Source organism: Pleurodeles waltl, chromosome 6 (genome assembly GCF_031143425.1).
Source record: "Pleurodeles waltl isolate 20211129_DDA chromosome 6, aPleWal1.hap1.20221129, whole genome shotgun sequence".
Taxonomy (NCBI): domain Eukaryota; kingdom Metazoa; phylum Chordata; class Amphibia; order Caudata; family Salamandridae; genus Pleurodeles; species Pleurodeles waltl.
Window position 1 is genome coordinate 1,384,126,318 of NC_090445.1, and position 12,037 is coordinate 1,384,138,354.

General features: G+C 44.6%; 1 protein-coding gene across 1 annotated transcript in view; it reads left to right on the plus strand.

Moving 5' to 3' along the window:
* Positions 1–5,846: 5,846 nt before the first annotated feature.
* EPHA8 (EPH receptor A8) overlaps positions 5,847–12,037 on the plus strand; it is a 1,152,754-nt gene continuing 1,146,563 nt past the window's right edge. The window contains exon 1 of the mRNA XM_069240710.1: positions 5,847–6,045. Coding sequence (XP_069096811.1) covers positions 5,961–6,045 — 85 coding nt within the window. The 5' untranslated portion in view covers positions 5,847–5,960. The remainder of the gene's footprint in view (positions 6,046–12,037) is intronic.

The window sequence follows — 12,037 nt, forward strand, 5'->3', positions numbered from 1 at the left end:
AGGAAACCCAAACAATCTGCCAGGTCATCTCTTGCTATATCATTTAATACGACTGCATAGTTTGCTGTCAGTTTTTATTAATATGTGTTTGTTCATTGATTTTCAAATGAACTTTAGGATTTTCTATGATTTATGGAATACAAATTCTGAAATAAGCATTAAACTTGAAACCTGAAAGCTTAGAAGGCATGAATTTGACTTGTATCTTATATTTCACAAATAATTCCCTCCAAGTCCTAGAAACCAGCTCCATGCAATATGTTTATTGTATTGCTTGGTGCGAGTCGTGGGGTAAAAGTGTATTTGTGTTTACTATAGTGTGCCAGTATATGGAAATTGACAATTCCCAATTATATCAAGCAGTATTAAGAGTTGTTTTGTTAGCCTCCAAGGTTGGTTCTGATAGAGTAGATATGAGGTGCATATCCTTAAGTTTGCACATTGTGAGTAGCTAGTGATTGGTTGTAATGTTGAATATACTTGAGGAGGTTTGTGATGGAAGAATGAAGTGAGCTTCAATTTGCAAGAAATTATGCATAAGTCCTTTATGGTATTTCCAAACTCTTATCAATTTCAAAACATGGTGGGTATGGTGGCCTTACTCACAGTTTGGCGATTCATAAACCTATATTAATATAACTTGACCACCGAAATACCATTGGTTTCAGGGCCACCTCACTTTACCTAAACTGGAGACCTAAACATTTGCTACTTTGAAAATAGGCCAGTTTTTCACTTTCCCATTGTCACATGAAAATCATATCTTTTGCAGCAATTTAGGGCACTCAAATATTTATTTAACACCAAGAATCAATCAATCAATCAGGAATTTGTAAAGCGCACTACTCACCTTTGAGGGTCTCAAGGCACTGAGGAGGGGGGCAGAAGGATGGGGGAGGTCCAGCTACTTCTTGAACAGCCAGGTCTTGAGAAGTTTCCTGAAGGTAAGGAGGTCTCTGTTCTAGTGCAGGTGGGAGGGAAGTGTGCTCCACGTTTTGGCAGCGAGGTGCGTGAATGATCTACCGCCGGTTGTAGTTCTGCGGACGCGTGGGACAGTTGCGAGGGTGTGCTCGGCATAGAGGAGATGCCGGGTCGGGGTGTAGAAGGAGAGCCGTCTGTTCAGGTATTCTGGTCTGGTGATGTGCAGTGATTTCTGAGCGTGGGTGAGGAGTTTGAAGGTGATTCTTTTGTTGACTGGGAGCCAGTGCAGGATTCTCAGGTGGTCTGTGATGTGGCAGTGGTGGGGATGTCAAGGATGAGGCATACGGAGGCGTTCTGGATGTGTTGCAGCCTCTTCTGGAGTTTGGCCGTGGTTCCTGCGTAGAGGGCATTGCTGTAGTCCAGTTTGCTGTTTACGAGGGCTTGGGTGACTATTCTTCTGGTTTCGGTGGGTATCCATTCATAGATCTTTTGGAGCATGCAGAGGGTGTTGAAGCAGGAGGAGGAGATGGTGTTGACTTGCTGGGTCATGGATAATGAGGAGTCCAAGATAAATCCTAGGTTGTGTGCTGTGGTCGGTGGGAGTGGGAGCGGCTCAGAGAGTGACAGGCCACCAGGAGTCATCCCATGCAGAGGGGGTGGAGCCGAAGATGAGGACTTCCGTCTTGTTGCAATTGAGTTTGAGGTGCTCCTCATCCATTTGGCGATGGCCTTCATTCCTTTGTGGAGGAGTCCTTGGTGAGGGAGAGGATCAGCTGGTGTCATCGGCGTATGAGATGATGTTGAGGTTGTGGGATCGGGCGATGTTAGCAAGCGGGGCCATGTGGACGTTGAAGAGGGTCGGGCTGAGGGACCAACCCTGGGGTCCGCCGCAGATGGTTTTGGTGGCATCCGAGCGGTATGGGCGGAGGCGGAGGTGAAGGATCTACATCTGAATTACTTCACAGTAAACTATGAAGCTATTCAGCTACACAATGCCATTTTGCACATAAATTAGAAAAGCACTGTAAACAGTACCATTACAGCTAAGAATTATGTATATGTATTCAAGCTTCGGTGAGTTTGAATGAAGTAAAACAATAATCTTGGTATACAATTAAAGTATTGTTTTCTACACACAGAAAAACATCACAACGGATTTGATGCAGTGGAGCACACACACCTAAACACCATGGCTGACCCATGTAGGCAATAGAAGGCCAGATCCATGTTACATTTTCCAAATCTATCCTCACAAATTTAATATACATACACTGTATATAAACTGAACTGATATTCATAGTAGTTATCCAAAAACTCTGGCCTGGATCTGACCCTCTTGGACCTATGTAGGACACCCTTGGCATAGGAAAAACTTGGCCTTTAGGGGCACTGTAAAGTGTTCAATGCCCCCCCTCACCATGAGAGGAAGCTCCCATGACAAGGGAGGCATTGGTTGCTTGTTTATTTTTGTAAAAGAAAATCCTGCTTTAATTTTTTTCTTGTTGGAAATTTAAAAAAATAATCATTTTGCCGTAAGGCTCTGTCATGTTCAATAAAACTGTCCAGCAAAATTACAATATATTGGTAGGAACTCCTTTGACGGTGGAACCTGTCAATGCTTGAAATGTCCATGGGCCAATTAATATTTGCCTGGTGGAGGACAGCTGACTGCCCAAATTTAAATAGGTCCCTGAATTCCCTTTGTAGAAACAGCTTAATTTATCGTAGAGTGTTAATGGGTATTAGGCCCAACAAGCAAGGGCCTTCTAAAGTACTGAACATATATACTTGGAATTGTTTTTAAGATGGAAATATACATTGTACAATCGTTTGACTGAGAATAATATTTATATTTTTGCAAATCAGTTTCTACTGTTTTCTTCAATTTGTACACTGTACGTTTTCCAAATAACGTCTTATTGCGAGACGATCACTGGTGTTTGTCTGCAGGTTCCTAACCCTGCCCATGAACAAAAAGCACTGGTGAGAGAGTCCTTTGTCTACAGCCCTCCTTCGGTGTGTCTGAAGACTGTAGCAGAGGGAGTTTAGCAGCAGAAAGCCTCTCCTTCCTGACACACACTCTTCCGAGCACACTGTTCTAGCTCTCCCAGAGGACACTTCCCCAGTGCCGCCTGCATGTCTGCACTGAACAGTCGATATTGTGCACGTAGATGGGATTGGAGCCTGGGGGCTTAAAAGTAGTTGCTGGTTTACTCTGCAGTGGTTTCGCCACATATGCCTTCTCGTTCGCTATTCACTAGGCACAATTCCCCCCTGCCACCATGGCGTACCACAAGATGATGCCCCACCACACTGCAGAATGTGACTTTGGGGCCTGGAATTTCCCATATCTCACAGAGATGCACTGGCATTGCGCTGAATGAGGGTACCTTGATGGATTGGGGCCCTCTGAAGGGTTGGGTGTATCCTTGCGTCACAGTGGCTGCGAGGGCCTGCATTACACCCCGGCATACGGCATCAGCCTTGGGCTCCTGAGATGCATGGAGTGAAGGAATGACACTGAATGTTGTGGAAATGTGTAGGTTTCCTTGTCTCATTTTACGAGCTTGGCAATAATGTTTCTTTAGGCCATGTCCATGTCTCCAAACCACTGCAGGAGGTACAGCGCCAACGGGGCTTGGGTCTTAGAGGCCCATTACACCAATAGATGGCTGTATTTTATTAGCCAATCAGTCGCTGAGTGCAGCTGGAAGATGTTCATTCCTCACAATAGGGCCAATGCCCCCTATACTCAGGACAACTGGAATTAAGCGATTTTGCAGCTCCTGCAATTTCTGCATAGTTATGGATTTGTCGCATTTGCCTCATCATCCAACAGCTGCTTCATTGAGATGCTCCGCAGTTAAGACCAAGCCCCAGTGGCAGACGCTGCTTCTACGGATAAGGTACTAGCCACAGGTGTGTTCCAATGAATGGCACTTGCAATTATGAGGAGAACAGAACTTGTGTATGGTGGGAACCAATTGGTCCCACCTCGAGGACACATGGAGCTTCCCCTCTTATGACCAGTCCCAGATACATAGCGAAGCAGCTGCAGAGTAAAGGATATGCACTCCCTTATACAGACCTGAAGAGGCCAGGAATAAACAGGCCAACATGCATCAACATTTTCTATGCAAGGAGTCCAAAACAAACAACAAATTTGAGAACACAGAGACTACCTGCCTAGTCTACATTATGCGCGAAATATTTGGGATATTGGGCAATTCGTTTTTAGGCTACTGACTACCTTATAGACAGACCTAACGAGATGGACTAATAACATGTTGGCCGTCACCTATTAAATCTTTGGATATGAGGGCGGTGCGTGGGGTATTTGTTTTGAATTAGATGTCTATATAATTGTGATATCAGGTTGATTAGTGCAGCGATGTATGTTTTCATAATCATGTTATGCGAATAGTGCCCCCTTAATTCTATTCCCTAGCAGTGTTTGACATAATCAAAATAATGAAAAAAAGTAAATGTGGTGAATAAAGAAACCATTAGTCCAATAATAATCAGTAAATTATTGTTGACAACTACACAAGGAGCTATCTCTCAAGAGTCGTCGTTTGATGCTACGTTCGCATAATTGCAAATTTCATCCCCAATTTTTTTTTTTAGCTGAAACGGATCAAAAATTACTAAAATGTGGCAACATGTGTTGTCACACAGTGGAAAGCCCTTGGCAAGGTTGACTGGTCGCCTTTCTGTTACTTATTCCTGTACTTGGATGTCTAAGTGGTACTAATTAAATGAAACCTTTGACAAGAAAGTATTAATATGTGTAAAAAAAACACGCCAAAATAATGATGTAATAATAACACCAAATGCGATGCATTATCCCTCCCCCCCCCCCCCCCCAATTTGCCTTTTCTTGTCACATAATGTACTTAACTCTGTCGCATGGTTTGATCCTTCCCTGCTGCATAACTCTGGTGGCTCTGACTATCCTACCTAGCTGACCCTGATCGGCTTTTTTATGTGTCTTAAACCCCTACCTCCCATCGAATATGAAAGGGAATTTCTGTCATGGTAATGACTGCCTCCTGCATGTTCAGGGAAGGCAGCTTGGTGGGGCACTATTGTATACAATTATGCGTGTGCTTACTATGTTTCAAACAGCGAGTTTAGGAACGCAACATGCTTGAGCATGGGAGGAAGAAGAAACTGGTGGCAGCGCAAATACGTCAGCCAGTCACGAATGAGGTGATGATGATTACATTTCTACTAGTAATAAAAACGGGAATAACAAATAGTGTATTAATAATAGTAATGGCCCTGATGCAGTATGTGTATTAAGTGTCTCAGCTTCTAAGCGCTGCCTAAGTTACTGTTACCCAATTGAAGGCAAGAAGTTTACCAGCCACGGAAGGATGGAAGGCCGAGCTGACCTTAACAGCATGTAAGCTGCGGATGGCGGGAGGCGGAAAGCAGAGGGCACCAGGGAAAGTTTCGAAGCAGGAGGAGATGTGATGTGCAGGAGAGGGAGGGAGTATAAAGCAAGCCTCGTGGTACCCTATTGAAAGGCAGGTAGTAAATATCACAACAGATCCAGCGCTTCAACGCCTTGTCATGAATACTAAGCGCTCGATAAATGCAAATACAATATAATGCAATAGAAGCTCCAGGGGCGTGTCTATAATGCCAATCACCTGTGCTGTAGAAGGTAATTAGCATCTAAAAACAATACCTGACAGCGTTATCTATCAACGACGCGCGTGGGTGCACAACAGACACCTTGAATAAACAGACTAATCCGTGCTTGTGTTGTACTTTAGGAAGAGGAGTTAAAGAATAGCGTGTTTGTGCTGGGGTTTGTGTCGCTGCAATGCTCCGGAATGTTATTGGCTGACAGGCTCTGATGGACAGTCCGCTCCCACCCTCCCCTCGGCTGCCTGTGAGGATGTGAGGCAGTGTTTAAAGTGCAGCGGGATGCACTGAGCTCGGGTGGAGCGCAGCCGCTCATGCACTGAGGCGCGCAGGAGGAGAGGGGGAGCCGGCTACAGCGCTCCCCACCGTGTGCCACCCAGACCATGGCCCGGGCACGGGGGATGGCCACCTACATACTGTACATCGGCATCAGCATGGCTCCCTGCGTCTGCGCCTCCGGCAGCGAAGGTAAGAAGTTACCCAGGCGAGCTCAGAGGTAGGCGCTGCTAGCATTGTAGGCGCACCGTACCGCTCTCCTGCCGACAAAGTTCACTCCTGCGGGTTACCCTTCCCCTTACCCAGGGGCGCTACGACTCCCCTTTGAGGTGATACGCGTGGGCGAACGAGCAGGGACTTTCCCCAGCATCTCTCTGCCCGGGGCGCTCTGTCTTTCATCTGTGTGCGGCCGTGTCTGGCGGATAGCCCTTTGGATTAATGCACCTGCGCAGTGTTATGACAGCGACATACGCCGCGCATATTGTAGAAACTGCAGTCCGACACCCTCTGGAGGCCGTGTTTGCAAACCTGTCGGGTGGCGATGGCCATGTGTGCGAGCTATAAATGTTTTTAAGAACAATTGCGTACCCGGTGTGCGGCCAGGTGTTACGCGGGCTGCTATAAAATCTCTGAATTTGGGTTTGTTTCTAATACCTCTGAACTGTGACATTAACAGAAGGCCACTTAATTGTGCGCGTTTTATATATACCTGGTCTCACGAATGACATAAATAACCAGTGCCAGTGTGACAATGTACGGCGTGTTTACTGGGGGGAGGGAGCCTGTTATGTGGTACAGTGGCGTGGCTCCCCAAGAGATGTGCAAGCCCCACGTGAAAATACCGAGCTCCTGGCATGACTCCTAAAACTCTCTCGATGACTGACAAAGTCCACGAACTTCTGTTCCGAACTGAGCCACTTATTGTGAGGCAGGACGAAGATTGAGTGACTGAAACCGAAATGGTACCCAGCGCGACTTGATGAGCAACCTGTATACAAAATTACGGTTACAATATATTTTTAAAATGTAATTAACACATTACATGCACTGGAATTAGCCACTGGGAGGCAGAGTCCTGCATAAAAGTAAACTGTATAGTGGGTGTAGTGTGTGCGTTATGTAAAGGTATAAAGTCAGCAACTAAGTAGAGGGTATGCGTTTATGTAGGGCCGACTCAAGGAGAGAGCAATATCTAGATGAAAAGTATGACAAGATAATATATATAATGTTGAGTCTAATGTATATAATATTGTGTTACCAGCAAATCTACTAAAACATGCGTTTACTGTATGGATGCCGACCGTGCAAGCGTGTTGCACGCAGCGCCCAGAAACGGCGCGGGTGCCACATGAAGCACTATTATTTATTGTGAATGACAGCCGACCGTATTTTACGTTTTATATACCTCCGCATGCCTAGGGCTGATTCACAATGCCCCATACATTAATTACCAAAACGTACGTTACATGAGAAGACTAAAGAGATAGCAGAGGCCAGACTTAGAGCAACTTTATTTTTTAGGGGTTAAAGTTGGTCGTGTTTCTTGATGATACCATTTATGTAGCTCATGGTGACCACTGAGTATAGCTCAGGGCGACCCATGAATGAACTCTAGGCGCTAACGACAGTACAGCTGGGAACTATTGTGAAGTATGTGATGGGCGCTGACCGGAGTGGGAGACCTCCTCACGCCTCTCGGGTGTGGACTGACGCAGATGGCTCCAGAGCTGCGCCACCGACCTTCTGTGACACGATCCCACAGGTGAGCAGTAATGCATCCCCCCTACATGTCCTCTCTCGCGATCCATACTGCATTGTGCAGGAATAACTTCCACGCTCATCTAGAGAATCTCCGTGTGTCCTGGCGCTCTTAACCAGTGCCGCTAGCAGTGTCTCCATACTGCTGAAGAGTGACTGGGCCAAATGCCGGAGCAGTTCCACAGGAGCAGTGCAGTTTTGTCCCGACATCAGCACGTGCACACCATTACGCGTATGGCTTTTAAGAGAGACCCGAAATTAGTACACAACGCATTTGCCTTGAGCGGTGCAATTTCGGGTATTTCATTTTCATAACCTTATGTCTTTTTTGCTGGTGAGTTACGGGACATGCTATTTTTTCAATGGCTAGTCAATACAAATTTTGATTATGCACTGGTCACTTGGTGTAAATTCCAGTGTAAAGTTGCACTGTTGCTATAATATGAACACACTCAAAGAGGCCCGAAGCGTCTAGTCACCGGAGCAGGTGTCTCTGCATGCTGTTAACAATCCTGCAATATAGCGCCTCATTATAGTGGATGTAACGCAACTCTGCTGTGGAATGGATAGTTTCTCACGTCTCACTGTTTTACATTATAAAGCACACTATGTACTATAGAACGATTATTTCTCATAAAATAAAAACTTTAGCTTTTTTTGGGAGCAGGGAGCATTGATCTTTCGGGGGCACCCAATCTCCACTCCCCAACATATAAACATTTAGAGGAGCTTCAAACACTAATTTTCCCTACCTTCCTTCCCTCCACCCCCACAGCCCCACGCAGCGCAGTTTTACACAACAAGGACATTCTGAGGTATGGGGGCCACTGTACTGTCATAGCAGGTGCGTGTGAGACTTGTGCTGTGTTCCTTACCGCAAACACACAACACTCGTATTGATTACGAGGCGAGCTCCGCCGGGACACCCGAGGCTTTCCTGTAATCCGCGCCCATCTACAGAAATTTTCAACGCACAGGCTTCTGCAGAAATGAGAGCGAGCGATGTTATATGTTGCATTTATGCATTTTTCGGCCCATGCGATCTACAGGATGCACTGGGATGTTGCACATCGCTAAGGAGGTTACAGAGGTGACGAGTTCCTCATTTCAGCACGCGCACACGGGCAGTGTCAATAGGTCAGTGTCTCTTCGTGCAGACTTGCCCCTGCTGATGTGGGCAGGGGGGTGCGGTGCTGCAGACAGGATCTCTCACTCGCCTTCAAAAATACTCGCGGGCACTGATCTGCTTACTATGTCCCCCTGCAAAAAAATACGAGTCTCATGAGAAGCCAAGGGATCAACTGGGGTGACTGTCAAATACCCTGTGATGTCACTTCCTGTACCCCTGGCATGCTGGTGAATTCAAAACTATCCTGGGACACTGAAAGGCTAAGAGACAGATACTTACTTGCATGTCAGGCCAAAAAGGGTCTCTAGGGCGGAGTACACCCAGTCCTCTGCAAACCTTGACTGACCCTTGTCCATGGGCCTATCAGAGTCACAGGACTTTAGCGAAAACTCTATTTTTCTACTAGGCCAGGCAACCACTAATCACTTTAATATCTTCCTCCTATCCTTTGACAATTGTCTGCATTAATAATTTAATGGTGAGTTGGAACTGAAGACAGGCAGAACGTGAGGGGAAACGTGGAGCTGGTGGAGAGCTCAGCTAAAAGCTGACAGCAGGGCTTTAAGTGGGATGCAAAAAGTGGGGGTGATGGGGTTCCTAAAAGGGGCATGGCCTATGTAATTAAGTGCGTGGCTTAAACCGATAAACAACATTTTTGTGATCCTTCTAGTGTGCAATCAGACCCGTATTTGGGTAAAGTAAAACGTGAAATATAAACAGGAACTAAACCGCTGACATGTATTATCTTAATGTTTTTTTTAATGAATTGTTCATAAATCGATTAGTGTTATTCGCATATAAAGGTAAGGACATGAAAATAGGGCCTGATACGGACGCATTTTTAATTACTCACCCGATTAGCACCTGGAGGGATCCGACCCACTTAAAGCCCTGGCTGGCGGGTGGGAGAGGGAATGATGTCATTCACCCACCTACCCAGAATTCCACAGCAGCCTCCTCCTGACCCGCCCAAGGGGAGTAGACTGAGAATGTTCTGAAAGAGCACTGTATTATCCTGTCCTCAAAAACACTCCTTCTCACCAGCACTTTAAATGAGCGGGTACTGTCATGTATTTGAACTTCTTTTACTTGAAGGGGAAAGTACCAGCACATCTCAGCGGGGTCTGATACTTTATCGAAGAGTGCTAGCATTGCTCTGTAGCAAAGAGGCTGGCTGTGATAGTGAGTGCCAGCACATATTTATTTCCATTTCAAGCACTGTATCTCACAAGGAGTGATTAAAGTGACTAAACTCATTCAAGCAAGCGCTATGCAAGCACTACACATTTGCATCCTGGGATGCATCACTGCATTATGTTACTTTAATAAGCAAATATGCTGTGCAGAAAGAGTCCATCTACACCCCCCCCCCCCCACCTTTGACCATATCATAAAACTAGTACGCTTTAGGGTTTTACTGGCTGTTGCGTGGGTTTAGCGACTGCATTTGAGAGTCAACAGTAAATTCCAGTTTGGAACTGAAATCCAGACTTGGGAAACTCAGGTTGTTATCCTACGAAAGTGGATAGCATGAGATTTGAGAGAAAGAAATTATAGTTATCATACATTTTTAAGCACCAAGAACTAAGCGGTGTGGAACATCCCTCTGTAAGTGATCTGAATTTCACTGATAGTCAAGATGTTTGTAAATCACTTTACACAGAGAACCATCTCAGTACACAACTGCCAGGAAGCAAAAGGGACTATTGTCTGTAGAATATGCATAATTTGCTTTCGCCAAAATAGTGCAAATTTATGTATAATCATGTGAGGTGCAAATCAGTCACTTTGTGCTATATTTTGGCTTCAAATGCCTCTTTGTGTCAGTTTTTGGCACGAGAACATATTTAAATTAAAACTGTGAACAACAGCCATGTGGATTCTGTGGTTAACGTGTGTTTGTGGTTAATCTTTACTATGAATGGTGTATTTCGCAGTTATTTTTTATCGCAAATGGAGCGTGAGCAAGCAAAGTGGTGTAAAGTTACAATTTCAAGAATTTCACCCTTAAAAAACACAGAATTCCAAATATTATGCAAATAAGCATGCCATGGTGGACAATCATGTTGACCAGTCACCAATGGCTACTTCTGGATTTAGTTGCAGCACATATCATTTTGAACATTGAGTAGTTCCTAACTAACTAAAAAATGAAATTAAACTCTACATTTCTTTACCAGCTTTTGTTCCCACCATTTGAAAAATGAAATTAAGTTCTACATTTCTTTACTAGCTTTTTTGTGTAGCATTTGTTCCCACCATTTTTACCATTTGTGTGTCACTTAAAATGATAACTATTCAAGGAAAAGGAAATGCAATGGGGAAAAACAATAGGCATTTTGGGAATAACATTTGGGGAAGAATGCAATAGTATCCTGGACCGATGAATGCTCCCAGAAATGCCTGAGTGGACATTCACCAAGTAGAAGCTGACAGCTTCCACTTTCTGAAGCTAATATCACATGCAATGAGTACGCTGTATGGGATAAATGGTTTGCAGCTGCAATTGCGCTCACACAGCATTGATACATGTGACAGCCTTTTGTGAGCAGGGGCTTTCAATAATGTCCCTTCCTCTTCCAAATTGTAATGTGCCATAAAATGCACATTGAGAGAAGAATAGACATTTCCAGTACACAGTGTGCATTTCTTACAACTCAACTTGTAGCCTTATGGTTGGAAAACTGTGATTTTGTGAATTGCATGCTTCGTGACTGCCAATGCATTTAGCACAGCAAGCCTGAAATACTTAAGCATCAATAAGACATATTTTTATCATAAGTTCTACACTTATATTGCAATTCACACAAAAAGGCTGTAGGCACTAGGGTCATCGCAGTAGTCTTTGGGAGACAATAAGCATTGGCAAAGCCAATTGGTTTGGCCTTTGAGGGACCTCTTAGCATTGTCAATGTTTCTTTTGAAGATATCGCACATCAGCGAGGGCTGCTGTGCAACATGACTCAAAGCAAATAAAAGCAAAGCGCTATGACTGTCCAGTGTTGACCATATCATCGTTTTTATTTACTTTGAACCATATTACACAGCATCGCGTGCTGATGTGCAACGTCTTTAAAAAATATTAACAAAGCTAAATAGCTCTGTGCAAGCTATTTGGCTTTGTTAGTGATTTTTAAAGATGTTTCGTAGCAGCACAGGCTCGTAGCAGCACAGGCAGATGGGGAACATGGTTTGAAGTAAATAAGTACAAAGTACAATGGTGTTGCCAGTGTTCACTGCATCATAGAACTTTGTTTTTATTTACTTTAAGACATGTTGTGGCTTAAAACAGCATGG